The sequence below is a fragment of the Epinephelus moara genome, chromosome 10, assembly GCF_006386435.1.
Source record: "Epinephelus moara isolate mb chromosome 10, YSFRI_EMoa_1.0, whole genome shotgun sequence".
Lineage (NCBI taxonomy): Eukaryota > Metazoa > Chordata > Actinopteri > Perciformes > Serranidae > Epinephelus > Epinephelus moara.
The window spans coordinates 9,540,768-9,567,873 of record NC_065515.1 but is presented as its reverse complement, the minus strand read 5'-3'; the positions used below and the strand labels follow the sequence as shown (position 1 = coordinate 9,567,873).

General features: G+C 42.5%; 1 protein-coding gene across 3 annotated transcripts in view; it reads left to right on the top strand.

Moving 5' to 3' along the window:
* The window catches only part of btbd8 (BTB domain containing 8), a 37,962-nt gene that overhangs the window by 3,591 nt on the left and 7,265 nt on the right, over positions 1-27,106 (top strand). For 2 of the 3 annotated variants that reach the window (XM_050054830.1, XM_050054829.1), the window contains exons 3-16: positions 3,012-3,191; positions 6,202-6,326; positions 6,655-6,769; positions 12,007-12,096; positions 12,809-12,889; positions 12,975-13,071; positions 13,491-13,582; positions 17,210-17,312; positions 17,806-17,988; positions 18,848-19,018; positions 21,189-21,318; positions 22,608-22,669; positions 24,178-24,721; positions 26,390-26,477. In XM_050054830.1, the coding sequence (XP_049910787.1) occupies positions 3,012-3,191; positions 6,202-6,326; positions 6,655-6,769; positions 12,007-12,096; positions 12,809-12,889; positions 12,975-13,071; positions 13,491-13,582; positions 17,210-17,312; positions 17,806-17,988; positions 18,848-19,018; positions 21,189-21,318; positions 22,608-22,669; positions 24,178-24,721; positions 26,390-26,477 (2,061 nt within the window). The remainder of the gene's footprint in view (positions 1-3,011; positions 3,192-6,201; positions 6,327-6,654; positions 6,770-12,006; positions 12,097-12,808; positions 12,890-12,974; positions 13,072-13,490; positions 13,583-17,209; positions 17,313-17,805; positions 17,989-18,847; positions 19,019-21,188; positions 21,319-22,607; positions 22,670-24,177; positions 24,722-26,389; positions 26,478-27,106) is intronic. The other variant, XM_050054831.1, reaches the window with a different exon arrangement.

Sequence of the window (27,106 nt, the reverse complement as noted above, 5' to 3'; positions counted from 1 at the left end):
AGAGAGGAAGTGAACCCAGCCGGCTGAAGGGGATGGATTTACGTTTTCAGTCCTGGCCAATCGATGAGCTGGGTTTTTTTCTTCCTCATGCTTTTTTTCTTCCTGGTCAATACCGCCCCCAAATGAGCAGCTGTTGCAACTGCGTGATGTTGTCCAGGAGGTTTGGTCCACTTTAAAAAGTACAGTGTGAAAGTGAACCGAACCAAATGAAGGTGTGAAATTTTTCGGCATTCCCCGCCCAATTGAACCGAGTCCCCCGGACTATCCTGGTGTGAATGCGCCCTAAGATCCAGTTGTTCAGGAGGTTTTTACCAGAAGCAGAATTATCTGCAGAGGGCTGTTACTCTCCAAAACAAACGGACCTGGTGATTTAAACTGGTAAAAACACTGAGTAAAGCAGTTTGACGTTAAAAAAAATCAGTGTTTTTTGACAATTTTGCCGTGGAGTGGCTGCTAACTAGGGTGGCCAACGCAATAATACGAATTGCCCTATCTAAAGCCAGCGTTTTGTTTGTCCGTTTTCGGGCTTCTGTTTAAACATGGTGATTTCCGTGGACGAGTACACGCTTGTTATGGTTATGTTGATATAAGCGGCTCATTCTAAGGTAACAAAAACACATTTGATTCTTATTTTCAGGTGATTACACTCTTAAGGAAACATACTGTATGTAATATATTCCATTTCTGCCAATATATCCCCCTAAATCCTACGCACTGGACCTTTAAGTTGCCTCCATCAGAGTTACATTTAAGTAAATTAAATTAAGTTTACTTGTCACAAAGAGTAGTACTCAGCTTTTCTATTGTGGATCTGGAGGAGCTTTCCAGAGTTTGAAAATATCCCTGATGGTGTCATCTGGGTTTATCGCAGTCCTTACCTGACACATAAAATTCTTAAAAGCAAGCTTACATTAGAAACTTTTTAACACTCTTACTTAATCTGTCTCTTGTGAGTCTTGTGAACTTTATGTAACTACATTTCTAAATTATCCCTCTAATAACTGCACCACAAAGTCCTCCTCAGAGGGTTGAGTTTCCTCAGTTGTCATGCAAATTACCTTTTTACATAACCTTTCCTTCTTTTTATCACATTTAACTCTATTTCGATTATGTAAACCTCTGCTGAGACAGACTGCAAGATGTGGTTTAAAACTCTGGATTTAAGGTAGCAATTGGACCTTGAGTTAAGATATTTTTTGTCAGTTTTAGAAAAGAAACAAGTTGGATCTGTGCAGTTGATTAGGTTGGTTAGTTGACCAGGAAGTCAGTCTCCATGACCCAAGGCATTTTGGGCAATCAGATCACATGCAAACAGTGATTAATGCAAGTGTTAACTATCACCACGACACACTGTGATCCAATTACTTAAACTACATGCCAACATGGTCTGAGACTTATTGGACACATATCTTTTGTAGTGTAAAGGCTAATGTGTCCTGATGAGTCCCTGACCTGGTGCTTGATTTGTGGCAGAACGCCCAAAACTTGCAAAAATCAAATCAAATTTCAACAGTTGGAATATCTTGTACGTGTATATTAGTTCTTAAAACATGTTTGGTATTTTAGCTGGCCCACACATATCTGTGTGCAAGGCTCTTTGACCTGCTAGGGTAAGGGTCTAGCTGCAGAGCTCCAGGCTCAGGCCCATGTCCTCCTTCGAACCCTTTGTGGTCCCGAGCTTGGAGAAGGAAGTGAATTTTGTACGTCAGGTTATGATAGCATGAGTTAATTAGTTTCAATCAGCCACAGGACCTCCACCATTGACACCAAGATAAACAATACAACCTTAATATTTCAACATAACTAACTTACAAAGTCAGGTGGCGTAATGTGAAGCAGCAAATAACTTTCGAATTAACCCCATGAGTTTGCTAACATTAGCTAGCTATGCTAATGTTCTCAACCTCGCAGTCAGAATTCTATAGTTGTCAACTACAGTTGGGCGGATAACTGTGGAGAAAATGAAACCTATGACTCTCACTCACTTTGGACTCATTTCGTAGTGAATTAAGTGAATAAAAAAGTGTAAATTAACCCAAATTGGGATCCACTGGGACTCCCCCGAGGACCCTGGGGGTCCCCGGATCCCTGGTTGAGAACCTCTAGTGTACAGTAACATAAGCTTACATCAGCATCACATAAGGTTAGTACATAAGCTATTTGCTGCCTAATGTTACCTTACCATACCTAACGTCATAAGTTTCAGTTATATCAATATATTAAGGTTGTATTGTTTACCCTGGTGTTAGTGGTGGAGGTCATGTGGTATTTAAGTTAACCCTTTGTGTTCTGTAGCCTATAATACATCATCATTAATGATTAGCATAACAAAAGCTCAACAAACAATCCGGTGAAACTAAATGTGATCAGTGAGCTCATGAAAGGCCCTGTATGCTACTTATAAAGTAGCATGGACGTGATACAGTGTATAAAATATACGCTGAGTTGGCTGCTTTATTTATTACTGATCCTGCCTGGAGATGGGTCCCAGTGTCCCAGAGCCTGGAGCCCTGCAGGGGGACACTGTGTCCTTCCAGTGAAAATGATGCAGGCAGTAACAAAATCTGAAGTTCAGCTGGATCACTAAACAGAGTCCTTTGTGCACTAGTGCTTCACCAGTTTGGGCACTTTTCATCAGAGTTACGGACATAGTACCATCACGTGAACTCATACCGCCCTATTGGTCTTTAGTGGACTGATTTCTGGGTCACCCAGATCAGTCGTTGAGGCGGGATGAGAGATAATGATGGGGGAGAAGAAATGGACTCGCTGCCTCAGGACTGTGCTCATGGCAAAATAGGCCATCAGATTAATCTTTGAACCTCAGAGATGTTAGAGGTTGGTTTTGGTTTATTGTCTTTTCTCTATGTTGGCTTTTAAATGTACGTTTAATTCGCCAACTTTGCTCCAACCTTAGTTTGTTTTGTATTGTTTTTCTCTTGTCTGGTTATTATTAATTCACACTGATGGCATATATGTGCATTGTTTTCTTTAAAAATGTATTTTTCAAGGTTGCTGCAGGAGGAACTGGAGGCAGATGTTTCCCTCTATGCTGGCTCAGGCTCGCTCCAGGCACACAGAGCCATACTGTTGGCCAGAGCTCCTCATGTCCTTCAAGGACAGATGCACAAAGATCCTGCCATCATTCATCTGTCTGGCTACGAGCTGTCCGGGTTAAAAGATTTCCTCAGGTAGGCAGCGGGTTCAAGTGATTCCTATTTTGCTCATTGCAGCTTATATTTGTTGTTTCTTTTTCCATGTTGGGGGATTTACACAACCTCTATTTGCCCTTGTAGAAGAAAGCTTTACTGGCTTTCTGAAGCCTTAACTCATGCATCTGCTTTCTTGTAGTGGATGTTAGGAGACAACATGGTGTTACAGTTTCACAGACTATCAGACAGAGGGCGCCTAGCACACCATCTTTCATCTGCAGGATTTGCTGGTGTTTGCATGTTTGTTGCAGGGAGCAATACATCTGCTGCAGCTAATAAATAATACATCGCACAAAACATTTTCATGTCAGTGTTGATCCATACATGTATATAAGTTTTTATAATAATCTTTAGGTTTTAAAGTGTAGCAGTTTTCATTAAGGCTTTGCAGTTTGGGCTGTTAGAGATCCACTGATCTTCGTTTGCTTCATTAGCAGTTTATAATTAGGGCTAGAAGAAAGAGTCGTCCTTGTTAAGTTACACCACCGTGGAGACTAAAAGTTACTTTGAAGCTCTTTTTACACATGGGAACTGCTGCTTTGCTGAGTTCAGGTATCCAGGTGAAATAGATTTTTTTGGCAGTTATGGGGATCCTATTAAAAATGAATTCATGCTGAATTTGTTACCACCGAGTGACACTGCTGGTGGGAGGCTGCCGTGTCTTAAGCAATCCACTTACGCCCTGGAAAAGTGTTTACATGTTACGATTGATAGATTTATTGTGGGAAAAAAATCAACAGATTGATTAATAATGACAATAAACTTTAGTCAAATCCCAATGAGGTGCTCAGCGTTTCAGGAAGACAAGAAAGCTGGTTATAACCACATCAAACACACCCCGCACTGGACAGTAGAACAGGTTAACAGCCTCAAATATCTCAGACTATTAACTCAGTTTTAACACGTCACTGACATCCATAAATGATCCCAGCAAAGACTCCATGTCATACGCAAACTCAGAGCACTGTCTGTTGGCCCCTTCACCTCCTGTTGTTGCTTTACCAAAGCCTGATTAAACCCATCCTGCTGTACTGTTCCCCCTGCTTCTTCACTAGTTAACCATCTCCAACAAAAACACACTGAACAGCATCACACACACTACCTCCAAAAACCAGCCATCAGATGTCTATCACTTACCAAAGCAAATAACCTTGATCACCCCCTCAATGAACACCTCACACTACTCCCATCTGGGTGGATATACGGAAGACTTAAATAGGGCGCTATCATTTCTAGGGCTGTACCGGATCAACAGCAGGACATCCAGGGTGATAGCGGCATTCACGTAATGTAGCAAACAAGCTAACTGCACTAATGACGGGTCAGAAATGTGCAACAACATTTTTTGCACCATCATAGGCCAGACTTTGTGGTAATTAGTTGCTGTGAGCTGTAAATTCACCAATTCTCAGCAGAAGAGTGAAGTTAATATTGTCTCAGAGCCTCATGTTGCAAAGCCTGTCTTCTCTGTGCAGCTGCCTGCGCGTCTGCAGCTGTCTGTGTCAAGGAGAAGAACACTGCACAGCACACTGACTAGGCTGATTTCAGAAAAAAAACAAAACACGACTGCTTGACTTGAAGCAATCTCAGTCAGCTGAGGGGTCTGCGACTGATGATTCGAATATCCGACTTTCTGGGGACGGCCTAAATGATTTCCACGTTGCAGAAAACATGGAAGCAATTGTAGAATTTGACAGTAAATTGGAATCTGCAGTAAAACACAGAATACTGTGGAATTAGCCAAAATGTATTCACAGTTTATAAAAGTCAGGGTTTTTCATACCATCATCAGTTTCACAGTGCTTCAGCCAAAAGGCCAGAAAAACCTATGCTCCTGATTATTTTGTTGTCATTTACGAGCACGTTGCTTCTGTCCTCAGCACAGAATACAGTGGGGTCAGCGTCTTCACACACACCGCAGCCAGTAGTAAGTTACATCTGGGCAGTAAATACTATCAGCCAGCTGACTGAGCTCATCTGCTCTTAAACCTCAGCTGTGGAGATTTGAGTGACAGCTAGTGTTAACTTGTCTGCGGTCTTTTTCTTGGTCAGCCAAGCTGGATCAAATCCTGTCTGCCGGTGCTTCTGCGGTGGTCGAGAGGCAGCGTCTGATGTTGCAGCTAGTGTCACTCGAGTCTCCGATACCTCCTATAAATGCATTGAAACAGCCCAGGATACACACATGACTACACCTACTTCTCCAAATAAGGTGTTAAAAGGGTAAAAATGCATGTAAGAAAATAAGATTAATTTATATTATATTTATATATTTATATTCACAGGAAGTATGAAGTCAACAGTCTCTGAAAAGGAGTAGGTAAAACTTATGTCCCTACCCCTTTCTTACATTTCTTCTTAACTCATATATTATTTCAACAAATTCCCAAATGTATTTACAACTTATATAAATCAATGCACAGTCTGTTTACCCCCCAGTTCAATAAATAAGTAATAAACCCAGTTTATTTACAGTCCAAGTACCACCCAGTGTTACAAAATAAATATGCACTACCCTAACACAACCTTTCCTTGTCTATATACCTGCCAAAAGCACTTCCTTTGATAAAGAATAATGCAGAAATTTAGAAAAATTAAAGCAGAAAACACAGAATTTGAGAAGAAATAAAATGGAATATGGAAAAAAAGTCTCTCAATGAACAATCTCCCTCGTTGACACTGTTGTGAGCTTTGATGAATGAGTACATACACAAAGATTTTGAGCACTGTGTATATCAGTGTGTTTCTGTGTGCTGGCTTTGTAAACAAATATCCCTCTGGGACCGTTAATTTTTTATTTAAATCTAAGTAACATTATAAGGTTTCCAGTGACTATAAAATGCTTCACTGAGGAGAAACAGAATATTCTGTGCAGTTAAGCTTGTGGCTGGCGTTCTGTATCTTTGAAGTCACAGTGCATCAAATGAGATTGTAATTTAAATAAGTGTGAACGGCCTAGTTTTAATTAACCTTTAGAGTTTCCCCCCTGCAGGCGAGTGTACACAGCAGACCAGAGCATGCGCACGGCTGAAATGATCCCAGACGTTGAAGGCTCAGCGCCAGAAAGTACTCCGTCTGCTCCCGACCCGGCAGACCTTCATAGTTCCACTGACTCAGGTAAACAGATGAACACATTTTCCAAGGAGGGTTTATTCCAGGTTATGTTGCTGCTCAGCTGCCCCCCCTCCCTCTTCTTTTTTCACATCTTGTTATCTCAGCCATAATCCACTTAAGACCTAATCTCATTTGGATCCCTGTTATCGTTACTGCTAATTGCAGCGAGTCCATGCTACAGATACCTTTTTAAGTTTTTTTTTTTTCTCAATATTTGGAATATTTTTAGTTGAGCACTTTAATCATAGCTACCTCTGCTATTTCAAATACTGGTGTTATGTGTCTCACACTCACAGACTTTCCCTCATTATCCCTCTCAACTTCACTCCAGATGCTGCTCTCGAGCCAGCCTCGGGCCTCGGAGCTGACTTGCTGGATCTGTACCAGAGGGGAGAGCAGTGTGACATCACCATCCAAGTAGCAGAGCAGGTCTTCTCCTGCCACAGGTAGAGCCTCTCGCCATCTTATTCAAACAGCTGGAATCCAAAAGCACAGGCAGTTTTTTGTTTTATTCAAGTGGCAACCTCCAGGGCTAAAACACAAAGCCAAAAACTGCAGTTCCTCTAATGACCACTTGAGGCTGGCTCCCAAAAGTGAATCAATCCCCATAGACCCCCATGTTAAAATGCCCAAACTTTATAGCAGAAATAAACATGTTTACCGCCTGGTACAAGTCGGTTAAATACAAACATTTATATACTGTCCAAACCCCTGCACCTCCAAGTCCATACAATTCAGTACATTTATACTTCTAAGTTCATATTTTTCCAACCATCCCCTCTGGCATTTTTCCTAACAGTTCCTAACTATGGATGTTCCTGGCGACTATTTTCCCTGTCGACTAAACAAAAACTTTGAGACTAGTCAACGAATCTAAAAAAGGGAAAACACAAGTACGAGACACTTTGTGCCTTGCGGTGTGAATGTGAACATGACGGCAACGCAGTCAAAAGTTAACCACTGAAATAACATCTAAAATAAATAAAATGCCTCTGAAATGTGGGGCACAATGAACCTTCCAGATTAGCCGACAGAAATGATAGCAATTCATGTTAAAGTTAATAAAACAACATCTAAATTATTAAAACTGCTGCTACGGCTCTGTAGCACCTACTAGTGGCAGGCGGCTGCATGACAGTTAAGCGGCATTGTATATGAGTAAAACACTAATTGGTTTAACTGACTGATATTTCTGGTGCTGACTAGCGAAGGGGCGGACGCTTAATTGCATCCCTCTTCCTAACAGTCCTTGATTTCTATATTAATTTTTTTTCTATATTTAATTTACCCACAATGACAACTGTACATTTTCGTAAAACTAATCGTTGACATTTTGTCAAAGCTTAAAGTTACACACGATCAAGGCTGTCTGAGTCTATAAGTCAGATCCACCCCACACTCCTCCACAGCTTCACCCTGTCCTCCAAGTATGGTCACTTCTGGCTCAGAAAATCCAAGATGGCAACAGCCAGAATGCCAAACTCGAGGCTTCAAAACAGGAGTCCATAAACCAATGGGTGACGTCACAGCGACCACGTCCATTATTTTTATGCAGTCTATGGTTTTATTAAAGAGAGAGTTCAGATGTTTTTAGGTGGGGTTGTATGAGGTACTTATCTATAGTCAGTGTATTACCTACAGACGGTGGTTGACACGCCCCCAGTTTGGAGAAGCAGGTGGGAGTAATGCCACATAAGCTAAGCAATGTGGCATAAACATGTTTTGCTGCTGCCCCCGTCCATAACAGTACACTGTTAAGCTTTCGTGGTGGCACTCCTGCCTGCTTCTCTAAACTGAGGGTGTGCCGACTATGAATAAGTACCTCGCACAAACCCACTTAAAAAATCTGAACTGTCCCTTTAAGAATGCCATCATAGCTGCCATCTATGGCAAGAGCATGTTCAATTCAATACATCACAGTCACATTTACCAGATGTGAAACACCACAGAGGTCGCACATCTGCTGTTGACTCGTACCACTGTGGGGCAGCGGTGGGTGGTCATTCACTGATGCAGAGGTAGTAGTAGCCGCTGGTAACCATGGAGACAGGTTTCTCCCAGCTCATGCTCAGGGGAGCAGCCAGCCAGTGATAGCTTGTCAGAGAGAGGAAGCTGGGCTATTTTTCGGTTGCTCTGCAGCAGTGATCTTTGTAGCAGCACCGTGTTAGCTGCTGCAGCTCCCACCCAGAGGCTGGACGAGGGCTTCTCCAACCTGACGCCCATACTTCCCTCTGCACTATGAATATATTAAAGTCTATTGAGATACATCATCCCTTTTACAACAGAGACATTTATGTCCTTTATATGTGGCACAATGACAAAGGACCTCAGAGGCATAAAGCAGAGACCTTGACTATTTCTAACAGAAACAAACAAAGCATGTTTTGAATGTGGGTTTGAATGTGTGATGGTAGTTTTCACACATTTTTATGAATGGTCCCTGCCCACAAACAGAGCAGAAGAGGCAGCCTGTTACAGCAGTTTAGGGGAGTTGCTGGCAATCAAATTACACAAGCGTGCACCTCCTCATGAACAAGTTACACTGTTCTGGCTGTAACCCAAGATGACAGGTTTGTGCAGTTAATAGCATTTGGTAAATCTGACTTCAGACACTTGTGCGAGTAAACTGCACAGAAAAAAAAAAGCTAGAATAATATGAGAATGTTCTGACATAAGGCCCACTGCCTCTTTTAATTGCTCCCCAGAAAGTTTACCAAGAATGACTGTTAAGATGGACAGGTACATGTGAATCTGTCTCCATGTCTTCAGTTAGGTCCATCCAGTTAGTAATCCAACATCTAAAATTAAACATAGAGATGAATGATTCACTCAAAGTGAGTTTGATGCACGCACGTACAGAAAGTCACCATAATCCAGGATGGATGAAAATGCAGTCAAAGTTTTCCTACTGCTCCGAAGAGAAATCATTTCTGATAATGAAAATAGAAACCTCATGTGGGTTTCTGGAAGACTCCCCTCTTTCCAAGGTTGTCGCTCACAACTGTGACTAGTCATTTTACTCAGAAAGGAATATGTTGGCTGAACATCATAGGGTGCGGACTGAGCTTGGCAGTGAATTGAATATGATATAAATACATTTATTATCAGAAATCGAATCTTAGAGCGAGATCAAATATGTCAAGCACCCCCCCCCCCCAACCCGCAGTGCATAACAAATGATTAAGACGATCTTTCTAATAGCACTGATAGTGATCCCCAGACGATATTCTTCTCTACTGATATCAAGTTCTTCGTCTAAAGATAAGATCACATTATGTGAGTTTTTCATTATTGCCTCAGGCTGATTCACCATGTTGTTATTCATCTATAATTGCTTCTCAGTTTAATTTCTGGGAAGTATATCACTCTACCATGATATATATTTATAGCACGTATCATAATGTAAAAATACTGTGATAAAGGATTTTATCCGTAGGAAACTCCCTGTATGAAAACACGCACACTTGAAGTCTGATTAAAGATTTATTTTCCCCTTCAATTATAGATGCACAGACGTATTTGCCAAACATCAATATCACCAGAAATTCCCTGTTTACCGCCATCAGCCTATCGGCAAATAAGACCAATAGCAGTGGCCGATGTTTATCTGTTGTGTCACATCAGTTTTGCTCAGGCTAATTGTTGTGTTGGTTATTTTTGGTCAGACTCAGACAACAGTAGCTGCTGATTCAGAAAAGAAACCACTGGCTGGACTGACTCTGACGTGACTCAAGAGGGAAACAGTGCCGTACGCATATGTGATTTGTTTTCAAGTTCTCTGTCAGTGAGCAGCTGATCAGCTCTGTGTCTCACATGTTGGATAAGAAGAGAAATAGACTGAGCTGCAACAAGGCAAATGTGCTTATCTATGTAAAGAAAAATATGCATCTTACTAAGAAGTAGGTGTCGTTGGTGATAGCTGTGGTCAGAGGCATTACGTTTTTGGGAAGTACTTGCATCCGTCCCATTCTTGTGAATGTAACATCTTAAGAACACCTTGAGGAAATTTTTTCAAATTTGGGACAAATGTCCACTTGGATTCAACGATTAACTGATTAGAATTTGGTGGTCGGAGGTCAAAGGTCAAGGTCACTGTGACCTCACAAAACATGTTTTTGGTTTTTTTGTGTGCAAAAAACATAAGAATTCTTTACTAATTATTACAGATTTTCACAGAAATGTCTAATGATGAAGCTATGACAATTTATATCCAAAGAGTCAAAAGTCAACTTCACCGTGACATCGTAATGTTCTGCAAAAGCACTTTTCTGCACATTATTCAGCGTCATATCTCAGGAACAGAAGGGGAGACATGAAGACAGAATTGGTGACTCTAATCTTGGGTGTCCACCTGGAAACTGTGTCGACTGTATAGATCGTCCGTGTTGCCGGGGGGAAGATGTGTGTGAAGCATCCGTGTTTTCAGAGACGTGAATGTAAACTGTAAGTGATAAACTTTACTGGTGTGCAGACGCATATAACTACAATAATTTTATTCTGGTTTTCTTTTTATTATAAATATTCGGAAGAGGCGGTGCGCTGAATGATTAATAAACAACAAGAAGACAAAAATCTGTGCTGGCTTCATCGATCAGCCATGTTGTTAATTTAAATATCAGCACAGGTATGGGCCCAGAATCTCTGCTTCCAGTTCAAGGGTGAAAGAGAGGAGTCCAATCCCCAGTGTAAGGCAGGGCAGAGGGAAACCGCGTCACAAAGTTGATACTACAGGCTTATTGTGACTGACTTTCAACTCACTGAAGTATATTCAAAGTATCAATATATTCCACTAAAACAAAACAAATACTTTTCTTTTTGTTACTTTCAGTGTGTGGCCTAAAGCCAGATGGTTCCTACTGAACCCTTAAATCTTTATTTGAACAGGGGGAAATAATACATTTGTCAAAAAATATTATCAGCTGCAGGTTAAAACACATTTGGCATGCTGCTCAGTATTTCTGGCAGCAGGTTAGTGGATGTGTGATTGACTCAAAATAAACTACAGTGTTGTATTTATTTTTTGCGACCAGTTTTTATTGGTATTTAAACGTGACTATAAAGGGGCTACAAATAAAGTAACCACCCCTGAACCCCTCTCTTTGGTCCCCTCCCACCCTGGACCTTATGGACATGTAGAACAGTTATATTAAGAATTGTATTATTGTAATTGCTTGCCTCCAGTGTGAAATATTTTCTGTTTTTGCTTGGTGCGTGTTGCCAGTCCAGTGTACCATGCTTGATATGTCCATGAAGCCATGTTTTATTTATGTCACCCTATGCGTCTGTGAAGCTCATTGATGTTTGTTTGAAAGTTTTTGGACAACAGCGGAGCTCTTTGGCACAGAAGAAGAACATCAGACACACATAATACTCATTAGAGGGATCAGTTTATTGTTGGTTTTGGTCTTTTTTGGGATTTTGAATATCACCAGTCCTTTATTAGAGCTAATTAAGTACTATAAACACTTCAGAGGAGGTGTATTTCCATATCTGTGACAGTACAGTCTTTAGAGGCCAGGGAGAATAAAAACATTGTCTCCAGAGACTGTTTCTACTTCTTTTGTCCTCCTGCTTGTCACTTCAAAGCCACTTAAGAACACATAAGCCCGCCAGATGACATGTGAAATATTAAAATGCTATGTGTGTCTCTGACATGCAACTGCCTGCTTTATTGGGTTTCTAGGGCAATCCTGTGTGCACGGTCGCAGTACTTCCGAGCTATGCTGAGTGGGAGCTGGATGGAGAGCTCCAGACAGTGCATCACTCTGCAAGGGTAAGACTGGTGCATCAGCATCATCATCGTCATCATCTTGCAGCAGGTCACATGGATCAATAACGCACCACTCCTGCTCTAACAATGCTAACATTTCATTCCTGAACAGTACAGCTGATTTACTGCATCTGCTGCGTTAATTATTCAGGTCTCTGTACAGTGTGGGGTTTCACTCACAATGCCATGTTTTACGCAAACACACACACAGCCTGCGGAATCTCAAATGGCTTGCTTGGATTTCTACCAAGTAAGACTGCAGCGTTTCCTCTCTGAGGCACATGAATGTCTTCTCATCCACTGTCTGCTGAGGAGTCCCCCACCACCCCCAGCCCTTCACCACCACCCGCGGATCCTTTTCAGAGCGGGTAAAGGCAAATGAAGCCCATGTTTTCCTCCAGGGAGATGTGACACTCGCCTCGGCATTACTGATCTGAGGGTAACAGGGGAAGACACGGCTGTCAGAATGTAGAGCTGCTGCGTTGACGTGCGGGGGGGAAACCTGTGAAGTGGCCCTCTGGCTGCAGTCACGTGGATTGAGTGGTGCATGATATATGGATTTTGTCTACAGCATTCTCAGTTGTGTTTGCAGTATAGACACAGACAAATACATCTACACTGTGTGCCTGGATTCACGGAGATAATATTAGGTTGTGCTTGGAGACAATTCTGTATGTTATGGCTTGTAAACAGATTCTTTTGTTAACCGTTCCAGCTTAGGGCCAGATGAGATGGAGATCCTGCTCCAGTTCATGTATGGGGCCATTCTGGATCTGCCACCTGGAGCCAGTGCAAGGTACTATATGTGAACAGACTGACCAAAATTAGAGGACAGGCTCTGAAAGCAAATTGACATGTATTTGATGTCTCCTGTTCCACAGTCAGGTGGTGCTGGCAGCAGACATGTTGGGTTTAGAGGGGCTGAAAGACGTGGTGGAGATGGTTTTGACCCGAGACTACTGTCGCTTCTTCCCAAAGGTCAGCCATACATAAGGAAAACTAGTAAATACCTTTCATCTTTCAACATAGGGTGTTTGCTTGCACTTTGAATGCAATCAAATATTACAGATTGTTAATTATAGTGCAAATTTTTCTACTAATATGTTCGTATTTAGGGCATGTCAGATCTTCAGTGCAGTGGTCCCTCGTTGTCCTAAACAGCAGTGATATAGCAGTATGTGTAGCGTCACAGCTGAAAACACCAAGAACAAATCCCGTCTTTATTCCTTTGGCTTTACACTTGTTGATTTTGTACGGTGCCTGCATGCTCAGTGTCAATAATGAAGTCGTTTCACTTCTCTGAACACCTTTTGTGTTTGTGCCAGTCTGTGTCTCAGAGCATCACAAATCACTGTGTGAGTATAAATGCCCCTTTTTCTTTTTTCCTTCTGTTTTAGCAGCCAATTGATGGGGTTCAAAGAACAGTTCTCGAGTGTCTGTCCCTCACACACGCCTTAGGCCTTCAAAACCTCCACATGTTGTGTAAGAGGTGAGTGTTTCTTTTCTATAAACGTGTTACAGCTTCGTAATATAAACTACATTCTGTACATAAACATTCGGAAAAGTGATGACATTTGTATTGACTAGTGCAGTGCCTGTGCAAAAAGTGCCTGTTCGGAAATTAACCCTATGGGCCCGAACGACGCATAGTGCGTCCAAATTCACATCTGTTCTTCTCTATGGATTTTCTCTGCGGCCGTTCGTCATAGTGAGAAGCTACGTGAAAACATTGGACTACCGACAAGACCAAGCACTTGTCGGTAGTCCAATGTTTTCACAACAAAAAAACAAACAATGAAGTTACACTAAAATTATGTATAACAGAGCTTTCATACAGCTTTGCACACACATTACTGTTGGATGGATTACTCGTGAATGCAGGCTCGCACAGGAATGCCACGCATATCACATGAAAGCGCAGGACCAGAGCTTTCCAGTGATATCACACACATCATTGTGCTGTCATCCCATCACGCTATAAATACAGACCAGTTGTCTACAAAATAAAAACCTGGCGAATTTCTTTACAATCCATTATACAGATCTTGTTATCAGTCACTTCATATAGTGAATATCGTATCTTACCACGTCTTAGGCTTGCTTGTGTTTCTCCCTGTCTATCCACACTTGTAGTCCAGCTTTCAAGATGCAAATACCTCCATATTGTCCAGTTGACACTCCATCAAACTTTGTGTGACGAGACCATATTGTCCAGTTGACACTCCATCAAACTTTGTGTGACGAGACCAGCGCACTTCACCTTTGCGCACCCAGACAACTGCAGCCTAATTATGCATGCATTACAGGGCCGTAGTCACCATATACATTGAGGGGACACGCCCTCCCACCCCCACCCCCAACTGAAACTGAAAAACAACATAAAAAAAACTGCAAACAAAGTGGCAAATATTATCTTGGAGGACATCATTGCACTTGGTTGACTATTTTTCTATGATCTTAGATGTAAATATTGCATGTTTCTTTCAGATAAAACACATTTTTGACTTGTGAATGAGTCAATGGAATTTCTTGCAATAATGAAAAAATACTGGCAATCATGTCCGCCTGGCCATCATGGTTCTTATATTGCCAGATTCCAGATAGTCTCCCCTCTTTAAATATGGCAGAATATGTCAACTTCCAACTTGCTATGGTGAGATACATGTAAAAATGTAAGAATTTAGTAACACAGATTTGTTTTTGTTTTTTTTGCATTGATATAAAAATTAATATAAAATACAGGCACTTGGAAGGACATGGAATGATGGCAAATCTGGATAGCCCAGATTGTCCTGAAAAAACAAAACAAGATATAACATGTGTAGCCTTTATAATGACTGTGATATGAGCTTAAAAGTAAAGGCAGTAAAAATACCCCAAAAAAGGCCTAGGGCTCATAGGGTTAAATAACACAATGTCTTTTGACCAAATACCACAATGTTGATATTGGATTGATAATGTAGGGTTGACTACTGGTGCTTTAACAAATCATTTGCACAATGAGATTTCTGATAAATAATCATCAGTAGTGTGGATATAATGACTAAGTGGGTTAAAGGCAAATAATAGAACAGCTGGAACAATCTGGTAAGTTAAGAAAATTACATCACATTACTGTCATGCAGCCTTTAAAACCAGGACGAGACACAACCTACAACTTTACAATATCCAAAATCTGAGACGATATCTAGTCTCATATCAAGATATAGATGTAATGCCCAGCTCTGGCCATTGGTATTGCTGCTTGCAGCTTCTGAGGGACCACTCATCCAAACAACTTCACACTCAACACTAGCCAAGTGCCATAGCTGCATACCCTAGCAGCGCGAGAGCATATGTGTCATTTGCTAACAGCTAGCTATTTGGGACCAGGCTAATTTCTGAAACAAAAGGATGCATTCTGAGAGTTACATAGCTGACGCTTGAATTGTTTGAGTTTGCTGAAATGTAACATATCCAGTCTCTCTTGCGTCATCTGCTCTTGAATGTACTGCTCTGGCCAATTTGACGTAGTGGCCAAACTGTGTAACTACAACTTCCTGTTCCACCATGACTTTTTCCCAAAGACTTAAATTGGGAAAGAGACGCCTGTAAATCAGTGGATACATTTTTTGAGGGTCACAACCTGAAATGATTTGTTTCACCATTAAAATATGACCCATTTGGGGTGATAACATTTCAAAAGTCTAGAAGATTAAATCAATTTATATCCATTTAAGTCAGCAGAGGGCTAAACAGAAAGTTAGCCACTCAGCTGGCAGAAGTCTCTAGTATGCCTGCTCTATGGGCCCAGTGATGCGGAAGAACTTGGTAATTTTACATGGGACCTCACCTCCAACTTTGTATCCAGTTCTCTTTTCATCTATGTCTGTAGCGAGCGACAGAGAGTGGGCTGTACCCAACATGCTGTCCGGCGGTGTAACAGTTAACAGGGTTCCCCTCTCGAAACACGACACAGTGTGTGCTTCTGGCAGTAGTAACGCACTACTGATAAAAATATCCCATAGATCTCAAGAGCTTGCACTTGACGCTGCACATCCTTCATTTCTCAGCGATACACCCGCCAAGTGTGAAGTCGATGGGATGAACAGCTGTCAAGGAAATTAAAGAACAGACAGACAGAGACTCTTTCATTTTAGTTAGATGGTCCCCAAATTAGAATTTTCGTCAAACTTGACCTTAAAAGTTGCTTGTGTAATGTAATTTGGGGAAAAAAAATGCCACCACACATTCCAACCTGTCACTGCAAGTTACATCAGCATCTTGTTGCTAGGTAACCAACATGTGGGCTGATGCTTCAGTGTTATTAAGTAGCCTAGGGTTGTGGTTAGTTGTGTAACGCAGTTTGCTTTAATGTGGTCCAATGCACCACTCCGTCGATTGAAATGTAAAAGATGTTCCAAATCCTTTAAATGAACTATTCTGGAGGCTCCGTAGGAAAAACTTTCATCTACTTATTAAAAAAAGATGTATTTAAATGAAGTGACTCACTCTTCAGGGTTGAGGCGTTTTAAAAGATTTAGTAACAGACACCAGTATATTTCACTGCATCGAGAAGCTTGCCTGTACCCTGTCACGTCTTTATATTTCAGGTTGCTGCACAGCTTTTATCACTTTCCTTCCTATTCACGTGTGTGCACACAAACTCACAGTATTTCACTTTGGAGTTCTCCTGTAGCTGATTCCTCTGCACGCTTGGCACACTGCAGTGAGCAAGCAAGAAGTGTGTGAATGTAGGTCAGGAGGATAGGATGTGGCTGAGGCTGTGAGCTGGTTCTGATTTGAAGTGGTGTGTGTGTGTGTGTGTGTGTGTGCCATGTTGTCTCTGCTGAGTCTGATGAGTCACGCGAGTATGACGGTGAATCGAGCTGCGCTGCTCTGTGCAGCAGTGCGTTACTGACCTTCTCATCCTCACTCACTCTGCTGTTCCCTCAAGCAAAGCTCAGCCTCAGAGCCTCAGAGCCGAGACTCCTCAGGGTTACGCTGCAGAATCGCAGACAAGAGTTTGTCAGACTGATTAGAGGGGAAATGGTCAAATTGCCCATAAACTGAACTGTCCTGCTATTATGACCCAAAAGCAAGTTAGATACAGATACAATACAATGTGTATTTTCAGGTGGGTTGCTGATCATTATGTGAAGACCTGGTGTGAGAGAAACTTTTCCCTCTTGTCCCCTGAGCTTCACGCCGCTTGTCTAACGGCTGTAACTGAAACCATGGTAAGTTCCTCCCTCCCACAGTCATCAGCTGTACTGTATTCATGTAATTGCACAAATATCATCATCCCGTTCTCCAGTGTTTTTCCACAGGAAGGAAATCCAAACGTAACTTAATCAAAGATGACCTTTATTAAATTCTCAGTTATTAAAGACAGACTAATTTAGGAATATGATGTGGATGCAGACAGATGGCGAGTGATCCAGCCTTGTAATTGATAATTGAATCTTGAGTCTGTCTTTCATCACTATCAAAGAGGTGGAGTGCATTATGTGAGCACAGCAAGACAAATGTACTGTTGTTCACTCTTGGCAAGTATTGAGATTCAGAGCCGGCCAAGAACCGTTACACAATCCTGGGACTCCCTCCACTGATCGATAGGTCCTGGGCAGGGATAACAGACTGCTTTTATATGGAACTGTGTTCATTCCACTTTATTTTATCTTTTCACCTCGAGAGAAAGAGTCTCTTTAGCTGATAGATGTTTCCATTCAGACTGTGCAGAACGCTGTAACAATGCTCTGTGGCACCGAGCAGCTGATTGGCAGCCTCCCAGAAGTCAAGTGGGCCCAACAGGTGAGGAGTCTTGCCACAGAGCTGCAGGAGGCGAGCCTGCACGTCATTGTCCAGCATCTCCCTAAAGTCGTCCACACTCAGGCCTTCCGGGACCTTCGCAGGGTAAGGGGCTGGTGTAGCCATGCTAATGCACGACCTTTGCACAGATTCAGCTTAGGTGTCTATGGTTTTCTGATGGGTGAATTTACCGAAGGATTGCACGCTGTTTATGGACGCTAAACCTGCACAAATCAGACCAAAAGAGAACGTGTAACTCTTAAAGCACCTGCAATTGGTGAAATGGACCCCTGTCTGCGGTGCTAAGCAAATAGCGCTGGGGTGCTCCTGTGCTATTTGCATGTAAATGAGGTAATATGCATTCATTTGGTTCAAAATTGGACCCTTTCCATGCAATTTTCCATCCAGTTCACAAAGAACAGTGCTAACAGACACAGTTACAGTAAAATTATTAATGTCTTCATGGTATTGGTGATAAATGAAACCCATTAAAAAACCCCAGACTTTCCACCAATCATGGCAGCAATGATTGTAACCAGATGATATCATCGTCATGCCACGCGTTATTGTGAGCGTATATTTTGAACGAGACTATCTCTTTTTGATTTAACACAGAGCAAAATTAATCACAGATACAGTTTCTTTTAATAACGGTGGCCACCATCTCATTCTTGTGACTGTGATATCGCAAGAACACCTTGAGGGAATTTCTTCAAATTTGGCACAAACATCCTCTCTGAGTCAGGGATGAACTGATTAGAATTTAGTGGTCAAAGCATCCATGGTTTCACAGACAGGTTTGCGGAGGCTCACAACTGCGAGATACTCATATATACTAGTTGTCTGTATTCTTAGTGCAAAGGCAAGATTTATACTATGGCATATGAAAAATTGTGAAGTGTGAAGCGCAGTTCATGGTGTTGGTGTGAATTTGCCCTTCCGTGTCCGTGTCATGCTGTTACAGAGGGAAGAGTTTACCCGTGAGCCCACGTTGTTGAAGAAGCTGTGTTCAGCCATCAGAGAAGGTGTGACTGTGGACAACTGCTGTGATCTTTTCGCTGCTGTGTACTGTCTGTGTGGAGAGGACGCAGAAGAGGACTCTCTCCTGGAGCGGGGAGGGCAAAAACAAGAGGAGGTAAATGATGCAGATTCTTTGTCTTTGTCTTTTCAAAGAACAGACATCATATTGTGACCGTTAGCTTGTGCTCACACCTGCAGTCTTTCATTTAGTCCTGATCATTGACCTCAGTTGGAACGATGCCATTTGGTCTGCGTCTAAGCAAACTGGCTGCAAAATCACAAAATCAAAATCATCCAACAAATCAGTGTCCACTTGCTAGCTGTTGCCAGGGCTTTTGTCTGCTGCTCCTGATCTTCCTCAGTGGATGAAGTTTGGACTGACTAACTCCAACTATCTAACCTCAGTCAGAGATCAGAGCATTGGATCAGCAGTGGTGGGTTTCCCAAAGAAAATAACTTCCGACTATTTAACTCCTGCAGAGAAGACTTTGACATGCAGTTGAAACCTCTGTAGAAAAGCTAGTGAGTGGACCTTGAGCTATGTATGCGAGCAAGTTGTTTTGCCGTGTCACAACCCCCACAGAATGACTTGTTTCGTTGTCAGAATTTGATAAATTAGGACCGATTTCATTTTGAAAGTCTGTAAGAACAAGACAAGTTGATTATTTTACCCTATTCAAGTTAGCGTCGGGCTAAACCAGAAGTTAGCCAGCTTGCTTTGTTGAAGTCTCTGGTTTGCATGCTGCATATCCCCAGTTACCAGAGTGTCATTGAAGGATGTCCAATCCTATGTGTTTTGAGTCTCTTTATTCTAAGATATTCTTGCAGTTACTATCTCCAGTAGCAAAAATGGCGGACGTTGGAACAACCGAAGTAACTGTGGAAAACAAAATGTTGTTGTTGGTATTTGGCTCTGAGGAAAACAGGAAGCGATCTGGTTGTCTTTGCAACAGCAGCGCTAACAATAATACCACTTGGAAATGCCATGTCATCTTTTTTAACTCTATACAGACTAGTATTATTTAATGGCAAAGGGAAAAAAACTTCAGGTGTGAACACAGCTTTACTTTTTTGTCAGAAATATTTGCTCTCTGTCTTTCCTTCAACTAGATTTCCTTGAAAACCCTTTCTAACAACCACTGTGTGCCGTCGTGTTCTGTATCATCATGTGCTTCACTTCATTCTGGATGCAGGGTAGCATACAGCTGCGGGAGAGCAATCTTCACATTTACTTGGCATTTCAGAGCAAAGCATGGGCCTCGGGGTAAATATGTGTTTAGGGTTTGTCTGAATGGGTCAGCATGAGTCGTCCAACGTGGCTTTGCGGGAAGCGGGATGTGACATGGGGGTGATGCTGCTTGGCTTTGGTATGAAAAGGTAGACAAGAGTTACTATAACATATATTAGTCAGTCATCATATTAATGGTGGTGACCTCTTGCACTTTCAGTCATTACAGGCTTCCTCCCAAAGACCAAAGACAGGCAGGTTAGGTTAAGTGGTGACTCAAAATTGCCCGTAGGTGTTATTGTGAGTATGAATGGTTGTCTGTCTCTATGTGTCGGCCCTGTGATAGTCTGGCGACCTGTCCAAGGTGTACCCTGCCTCTCACCCAGTGTCAGCTGGGATAGGCTACAGAAATGACTGTAATGAATGTTGACTGTGTTGTGATCACAAGTTGATGCATCAACAAGTATTGAAATGTTGGCATTTCAAGTATAAATCTAAACCTTGCAGTAAAGTCCCCAGCAAACTGTGTTCATGTCTGTTGAAGAGAATTTTAAATCATACAAACAGATTACAGCCGGCAGCTTGTGAGATGACTTCCAGGGGAAAGTGACCTGGCTGCACGAGTTAAAGCGCATAACCCCTGTAAATACCGTACAGTATGGCAGAATGGATTAGGCCGAGGGAGACTGTGACGTGTGCCAGTGGCCTTCACTAATCTGGCTGTGCTATCTGTTGGCGAGGAGTGTGTGGTCAGTGCAGCGGAGGAGGTAGAGATGGCTCCGCCCCACCTTCCAGCCCTGTTTTTATAATCAGGCATGGAAACAGGAGTATGGGCAGCGGCCGCTGACATCACCGATTTCGCTCAAGGGAGCTCAAGTGGATTCTGCAACGGAGACAGAGGGGGAGGGAGGGACAGAGAAAGGGAGGGAGGGAGGAGGGAGGGGTATTTGTTGCCATGGTGAAAGGTTCTTCAAGCAGCTGCTGATTCGCTTGTGCTGTAGCGCACCCCTTTCCATTCTTCTCTCCTCTCTCTCCCTCTCTCCTCTGTTACCGCCAGCCGTTCAGGCAAGAGATTTGTACGCTGCGTGCTCGGCTGTGGACCTTTCTGCTTCAGACCTTTTACGCGGTCCGCCACACGCAGGGATGGGAGACCCTGTCCTCCAAACACAGAGAGAGAATACTGGCAGGTAAGGAAGGAAATCCTTGTTCCCTCTTTCTAGTCCCACACAGGATATTCATGCTGCAGTTGTGTGGATGTGTTTTTTTTTCCTCCCTAACCCAGCCTAGTGCTGAGGCAGTGGCTCTGCATCATTAGAGATGAACCAAAGCCCTTGGAGCATATGCTGTTGGCTGATTTAACACTTTCCTCCTACACAGCTACGTGTCCACTACTAACCCATTTATTGTGTAGCCAGTGCTGTTCTTACACATTTCTGCTGTATGTGAGCACCTTTTTTTAACAGTCCTGTGCAGATGAGTGCACGCTAACATGGTAAATGCACCAGACGCGCCATGCTTGATTTAAAGGGTGGGAATGAAAGGCTGGATTCGTGTCTTTAAGGATCTGCACATGATTACAAGCCTCCACGATTGCAAATAATATGCTGTTTCCCCACTGTTGAGCAAGTAATGTGTTGAAATGCATTGCATGAATAATTTATGTGGCTGGTATCAGTGTGTGCCCATTACTGGTACATTTCTTGCAATCTTGAAATTGGATTCTGGGTCTCACATGCAAACACAACAAATGTTCTTCAGTGAACAGAGTAGAGCTGCTACGATTAGCCGATTTATTGATAGGCAGAAAATAAATTGGCAGCTATTTTGATAGTTGAATAATTGTTTTAGTAACGTTTTAAGTAGAAAAGCCAGACGTTTGCAGGTTTCATGCTTCTTAAATGTGAGAATTTGATGCTTTTCTCTGTCATACATGATAATAAACTGATTAACTTTGGATTTTTGGACTGATGGTCAGATAACACGTATCATTTGAAGACGTCACCTTGGACGTCACAGGGCACGTTTCACTGTTATCTGACGTTTTATTGACAAAACAGTTGATCGAGACAACAACAGTCAGATGAATAGATGTTAGTTGCAGCCCTATAATAGATAAAACTTCACCTCATTTGCTTTTGATTAAACAAGATAAATCATTAGGTTCTGTAATTGCTCTTGTGTAAGGTATAGAAATGGTCGTGCTTTATATGGAAAAGTCTTTGTTAGACATGCCTGATGGATCGAACCATTGATTCAGTGTTTGTTTCCTAATGGTCAGAGGGTAAACAGAGGGTGTGGGAATGAGAATTTGTGAATGAAAATTATGGCTCCTCTCACTCGCATAAAGAAGGACCGAGGCAGCGTCTTGAAAATCGTTGCAGCCCTTTTCATCTGTGTTATTCTTGGATTTTTTGTGTTTTGCAGGCAAAATACTAACTGGCTAATTGATGATCTTCCTTTTATGCTGTTTTGACAGATGCTATTGATAAAGGGGACAATCGGAGACTTGGTAAAAAGCCTGTATTCACTAGCTCACAGGTAATATCATCATAATCAACCATGCATTAACATTCGTTCTCTTATTTAAAGTTTTATTTTTGTTTCAGAAACAAAACCTCATCTCATCTCTGACTTTAGCTGATGTTGTGAACTTATGAGGCTTTTTATAGCTCAGAGAAATCCATGTAAGTTTGTATAATCCCTGACAGTGATTACAGTGTGTGGCCATCAGATGCCATATGTCATAAATGCCCCACCCTGACCGTATAAAATGAGCAGCAGGGCCTCTCTAAACGGATGTATGGTGAAGATAAGCCCGGCTGAGGTGATCCAGAGAGGGATTGCCAAGATGTTAGGCATGAGTGGTTAAGAGCTCCAGCAGACCTCTCGGGAAGTAGTTTGATGCAGTCAAAACAAGGACTGTGCCTGTCTTCAGGCTTTTTTTGTGCTGAGTCTCTGAACCGGCAAGACACAATTCACTGCTGTGATTGTTCCACTGACACTAAACGGCACTTATGAGTTTCCAGTTTGTTTAGTTCATTTGCAGAAGTTTACAAAATAACACACTTAAAAAGGACCCATTTCTTTCTATTAACTTGCAAAAAAACCTTGAAAGTTAGAAATCAGCTGTTCCTCTGTCCACTGTCAGAGGCCATGTCCACGTTAATATGTTTTAATTTTAAAATGCATAACTATTGCTACGTTTGCACCAAGCGTCCACACTTCTCTGGCGGTTTGAAATCCCAGAATCTCTAAAACTGTGACAGTTGAAATGCTGCTGACCCTGTTTTAGTTTGAAAACTCCGGGGTTGCATTTTAGTCTTGACGAGTGGAAACGGAGACTTTTGAAAATGATGACACAGACACCCACGTTCACTTCCTAATTGGGTCTTATCAGCCGTGGCGTGTAAAGCAAAGACATATATATATATATATATATATATATATATATATATATCATTCCTGTTGTGATTTTATCCTTCTTGTTTAAGTAACGATACTCCTTCCCCATCGTGATGGCTTTCTCTGCTGATGGATATTGCTCCCAGGACTGTTCTGATATATCACCATATTTGCTTTTTAAAGACACCGCCTCCTTAACCACATTATACTCGACCTCAGCAGCGGTCCAAGCAAATACTGGTCTTACTTTTTGCCATCTCTGTCGCAAAGTAGACAATCTGCTTCTTGTTTACACTGGTATGCACATGCCCAGTGTATGTAAATGGTCATGTGATATGCATTTGTAGTCTTGTTAGTATGGATGGAGATTATTTCTTAAATGGTGCCAACATAGTCATGTGTACAGAGATCATTTTTATTTTAAAAACCCTTTTAAAATAAAAACATGTTAGTGTGGACTTGGCTTTATTAGCACAGACTGTAGAGATCTCAGAGGACTGTGTAGATTTTCATGTGATGTTAGTCAGCATTTTTTCTAGGAGTTTGCTCCAGTTGCTTGTGGTAATCTGCACTAGTATTATTTAGTTTCATGTGATTGCACTTTGGTTATTTGCTAATGAATCCATTGTTTTTTTCCTCTGCAGTCAAGGGCTGTAAAATGCCCTTCATCTGCCCCTGAGAGTCCTCCTGTGCACAGGACCCAGAGGGTGTCCGAAAACACAGCTTCCTCCTACCGTAGCGCTGCATCAGCCATGAAGTCTGATGGACTGGGGACAGCTAACAAACCAGGAGACGGTCACTCATCCAAAGCAAAGAATGTGAAGAAGCCAGGAGACCGGAGTGTAGCAGCAAAAGCAAAGACGGCATCAGCTGGCACACCAGTTGTCAATGGCACAGGAGCTGCAGGGGCCAGGCGGGATGTAGCCAGCGCCAACGGCCCCAGAAGCTCTCATGGAGCTAGAGAGCAAGAGAAGAAGCCAAACCCAGGTGCACGGCCTAAAACATCTCCGCCGAGCTGCACGTCTGCGAGCCAGACGGGGGTAATGAAGGCTCAGAAGAGCTCAACAGGAAAGGCTGACAGCACTGTTGGCACCGCCCAGGCTCAGCCCAGCGCTACATCCACATCGGGCAGCGCCTCGCCAGAGAACGGTGCCAGCAGCCCTCGCAATGACACCCACTCTGTTCCAGGTTTACTCTCTTTATCGACTTTTTTACATTTCATCATTGTGACTGACACCAATTACATCGTAGGGCATCACTGTAGCCAAGCTGAAGTGTCGGGGAGTCAGCTCCAGGCATAATGCTGTAGCTGAGGTATGAAAGGACCTGCAGACTAATTAGTATGATGAATGTTGTTTCATGGCCAGGAGGGATTTTTGGAAGACAAGGGCAGTGTCATGTATGAATATTGATTTATCAGGAAACAAAGCACATCAACTGTCCTTGGCAGCCTGCTGGTATCAGTGTACAAACTCTCAGCAGAACAGCAGAGGTCAAAGCCTATGCAGCTGTCACACAGGGGGTGTGACTGATCACTTTGAGCTCTTGTTGGGAAGATGGAGGTGGGGTAATCCCGACTGATATTAGAACAGATTTTCACTGCGTGGTTTAGTTTGACTCGAATTCTGTTTCCCTCATCAGATAGTATTCCCTCAACGTGGGCAGGATTCTTGTGTCATGTTCACACTGGACATGGAAATGCCCCGATATGTCAGTTGTTGTGCGAGCAGTCTGGAGCAGTCGCCTGGCTGTTCACACCAGAAACACATTTCGTGCCGGTCTGCGAGTGCTTCTGCTCCTCTGCTCTGTTTTTTATCACACGTAGGGCTCCGTCTCTGTCTGCTTGTGTGAGTGTGTGTCTATCTCACTCTCCGTTTAGACACAGCCGACAAATATGTGGAATAATTAAGCATGGGATGCATATTCTGTAATTTATTAGAATTAAGACAATCTTTGTCATATAAAACATACTTTTATAATGTTCGTATCACATTATCAGTGTGTTTTCTGGCCAGATTCACTCGTGGCTTGCGGAAAAAATAGCCTGGACACTGAAATTATCAATGCAGAGTAAGAGATGGTGGTGCGTAGGGCTACGGAGCGTCCTGTGTGAACAGCCCAATTGGGTGCCGAAAAGAAAGCGGGCAGTGCTCCGTGGAAAATTGTGTGGTGTGCTTTGTAGAACTTCCGCGTCCACTGTGAACAAGCCCAGCTGATCATGATCACGAACCCACGTGAAACTGTTGTGACATCATCCTCAACATGACACATACACAGTGTATTCTCTTGCTGGATCCTTTCATCAGCAACCAAACAGATAACGTGTGTATTTTGTCAGTTGTTCTCTGTGAAGTTTTGGAAGCTGCCTTTTTTAAAAGATCTGGGTCAAGTGATTAAAAACATTGTGACCGCTAACGGCGGTAGCTTGGTTGTTTAAAATGGCGGGTTTGTGCAGGATGTCCCGTGTCGCTCTAGTGATTAACTCCACCTTGTAGTATCTCGCTTGGAAACTCGACTGAGGTGGTACCAAAAAAAGATCCAGGTACTATCCAAAACGTTTGCCCAGGGAAAACCAAAAATAGAACGGTTTCAAGCGAGTGGAGTCAAGCTGTGTTGTACTGTGCAGTGGAAATCCAGCATAGTTTTCATGGGTAAACTGGGCCTCAGCACAGCATATGTCCCTGTACCCCACCCTGAAAGTGGCTTACTATACATCTGCGATGTGACCTCACACAATAACAGCACATATTACTCTAACCTACATGTATCCCACTATGTATTTGCTTTATCCTTGTGTAAACTGTGTGCCCTGACAAACATCTGTTCTGTGCATGTGGCTCATTTTCTGTGTTTTAGGTGCAAAGCCCAAACACCAGGCTAAGGCGGTGAACAAATCCCCATTGACAAAACCTCCTCAGAAATCAGATGCAACAAAGATCAGCAGGTGAGTTTCTTCGTTCTCATCACTTGTTGCGCATTCAGTGAATTGCAAGTGATGTCCTTGTCAACGTTCCCTTGAATATTCCTGTGGGGTGGAGCCATTCTGCCGCATTTTGAAAAATGTAACCCAAGTGAAGTTTTGGGAGATCGTCTTCAAGGGTTTAAGGAGCAGGTCAATGATCCAGCGCGTATTTTGGTTGTTAATAACTTCCCCGACACAAGCCCAAATAATTTAAGAGCATTGTATAGTTACGTATAGATAATACTTGGACAGTAAATCACCCACATGAGACTGAAAATGTGGCCTACAAAAACATGTAGGATGGTTAAGGTGACTTGAACTTGACTTGCACCTTTCAAAATACAGAATATATATCAGAAGGGCAAAAACATTTTAGTAACCCAAAGAGAGCTCATGAGAATCCAATCCATCCTTTTAACATGACCAGGCCAAGATGCAATATGAGCTCAGTGCCGATATGCCCAGCTCCATTAGCTTTAGGCATTCAGGGCCAAGGAGGCAAAACATACACACCTCAGACCGCATCTTCAGTGATGTAAATGTAGGGCAATTAAGATGAGTGTGGCAGCACAGCATCACCGGCTTGTTTTTTTAGGCCACATGTGGCTGTC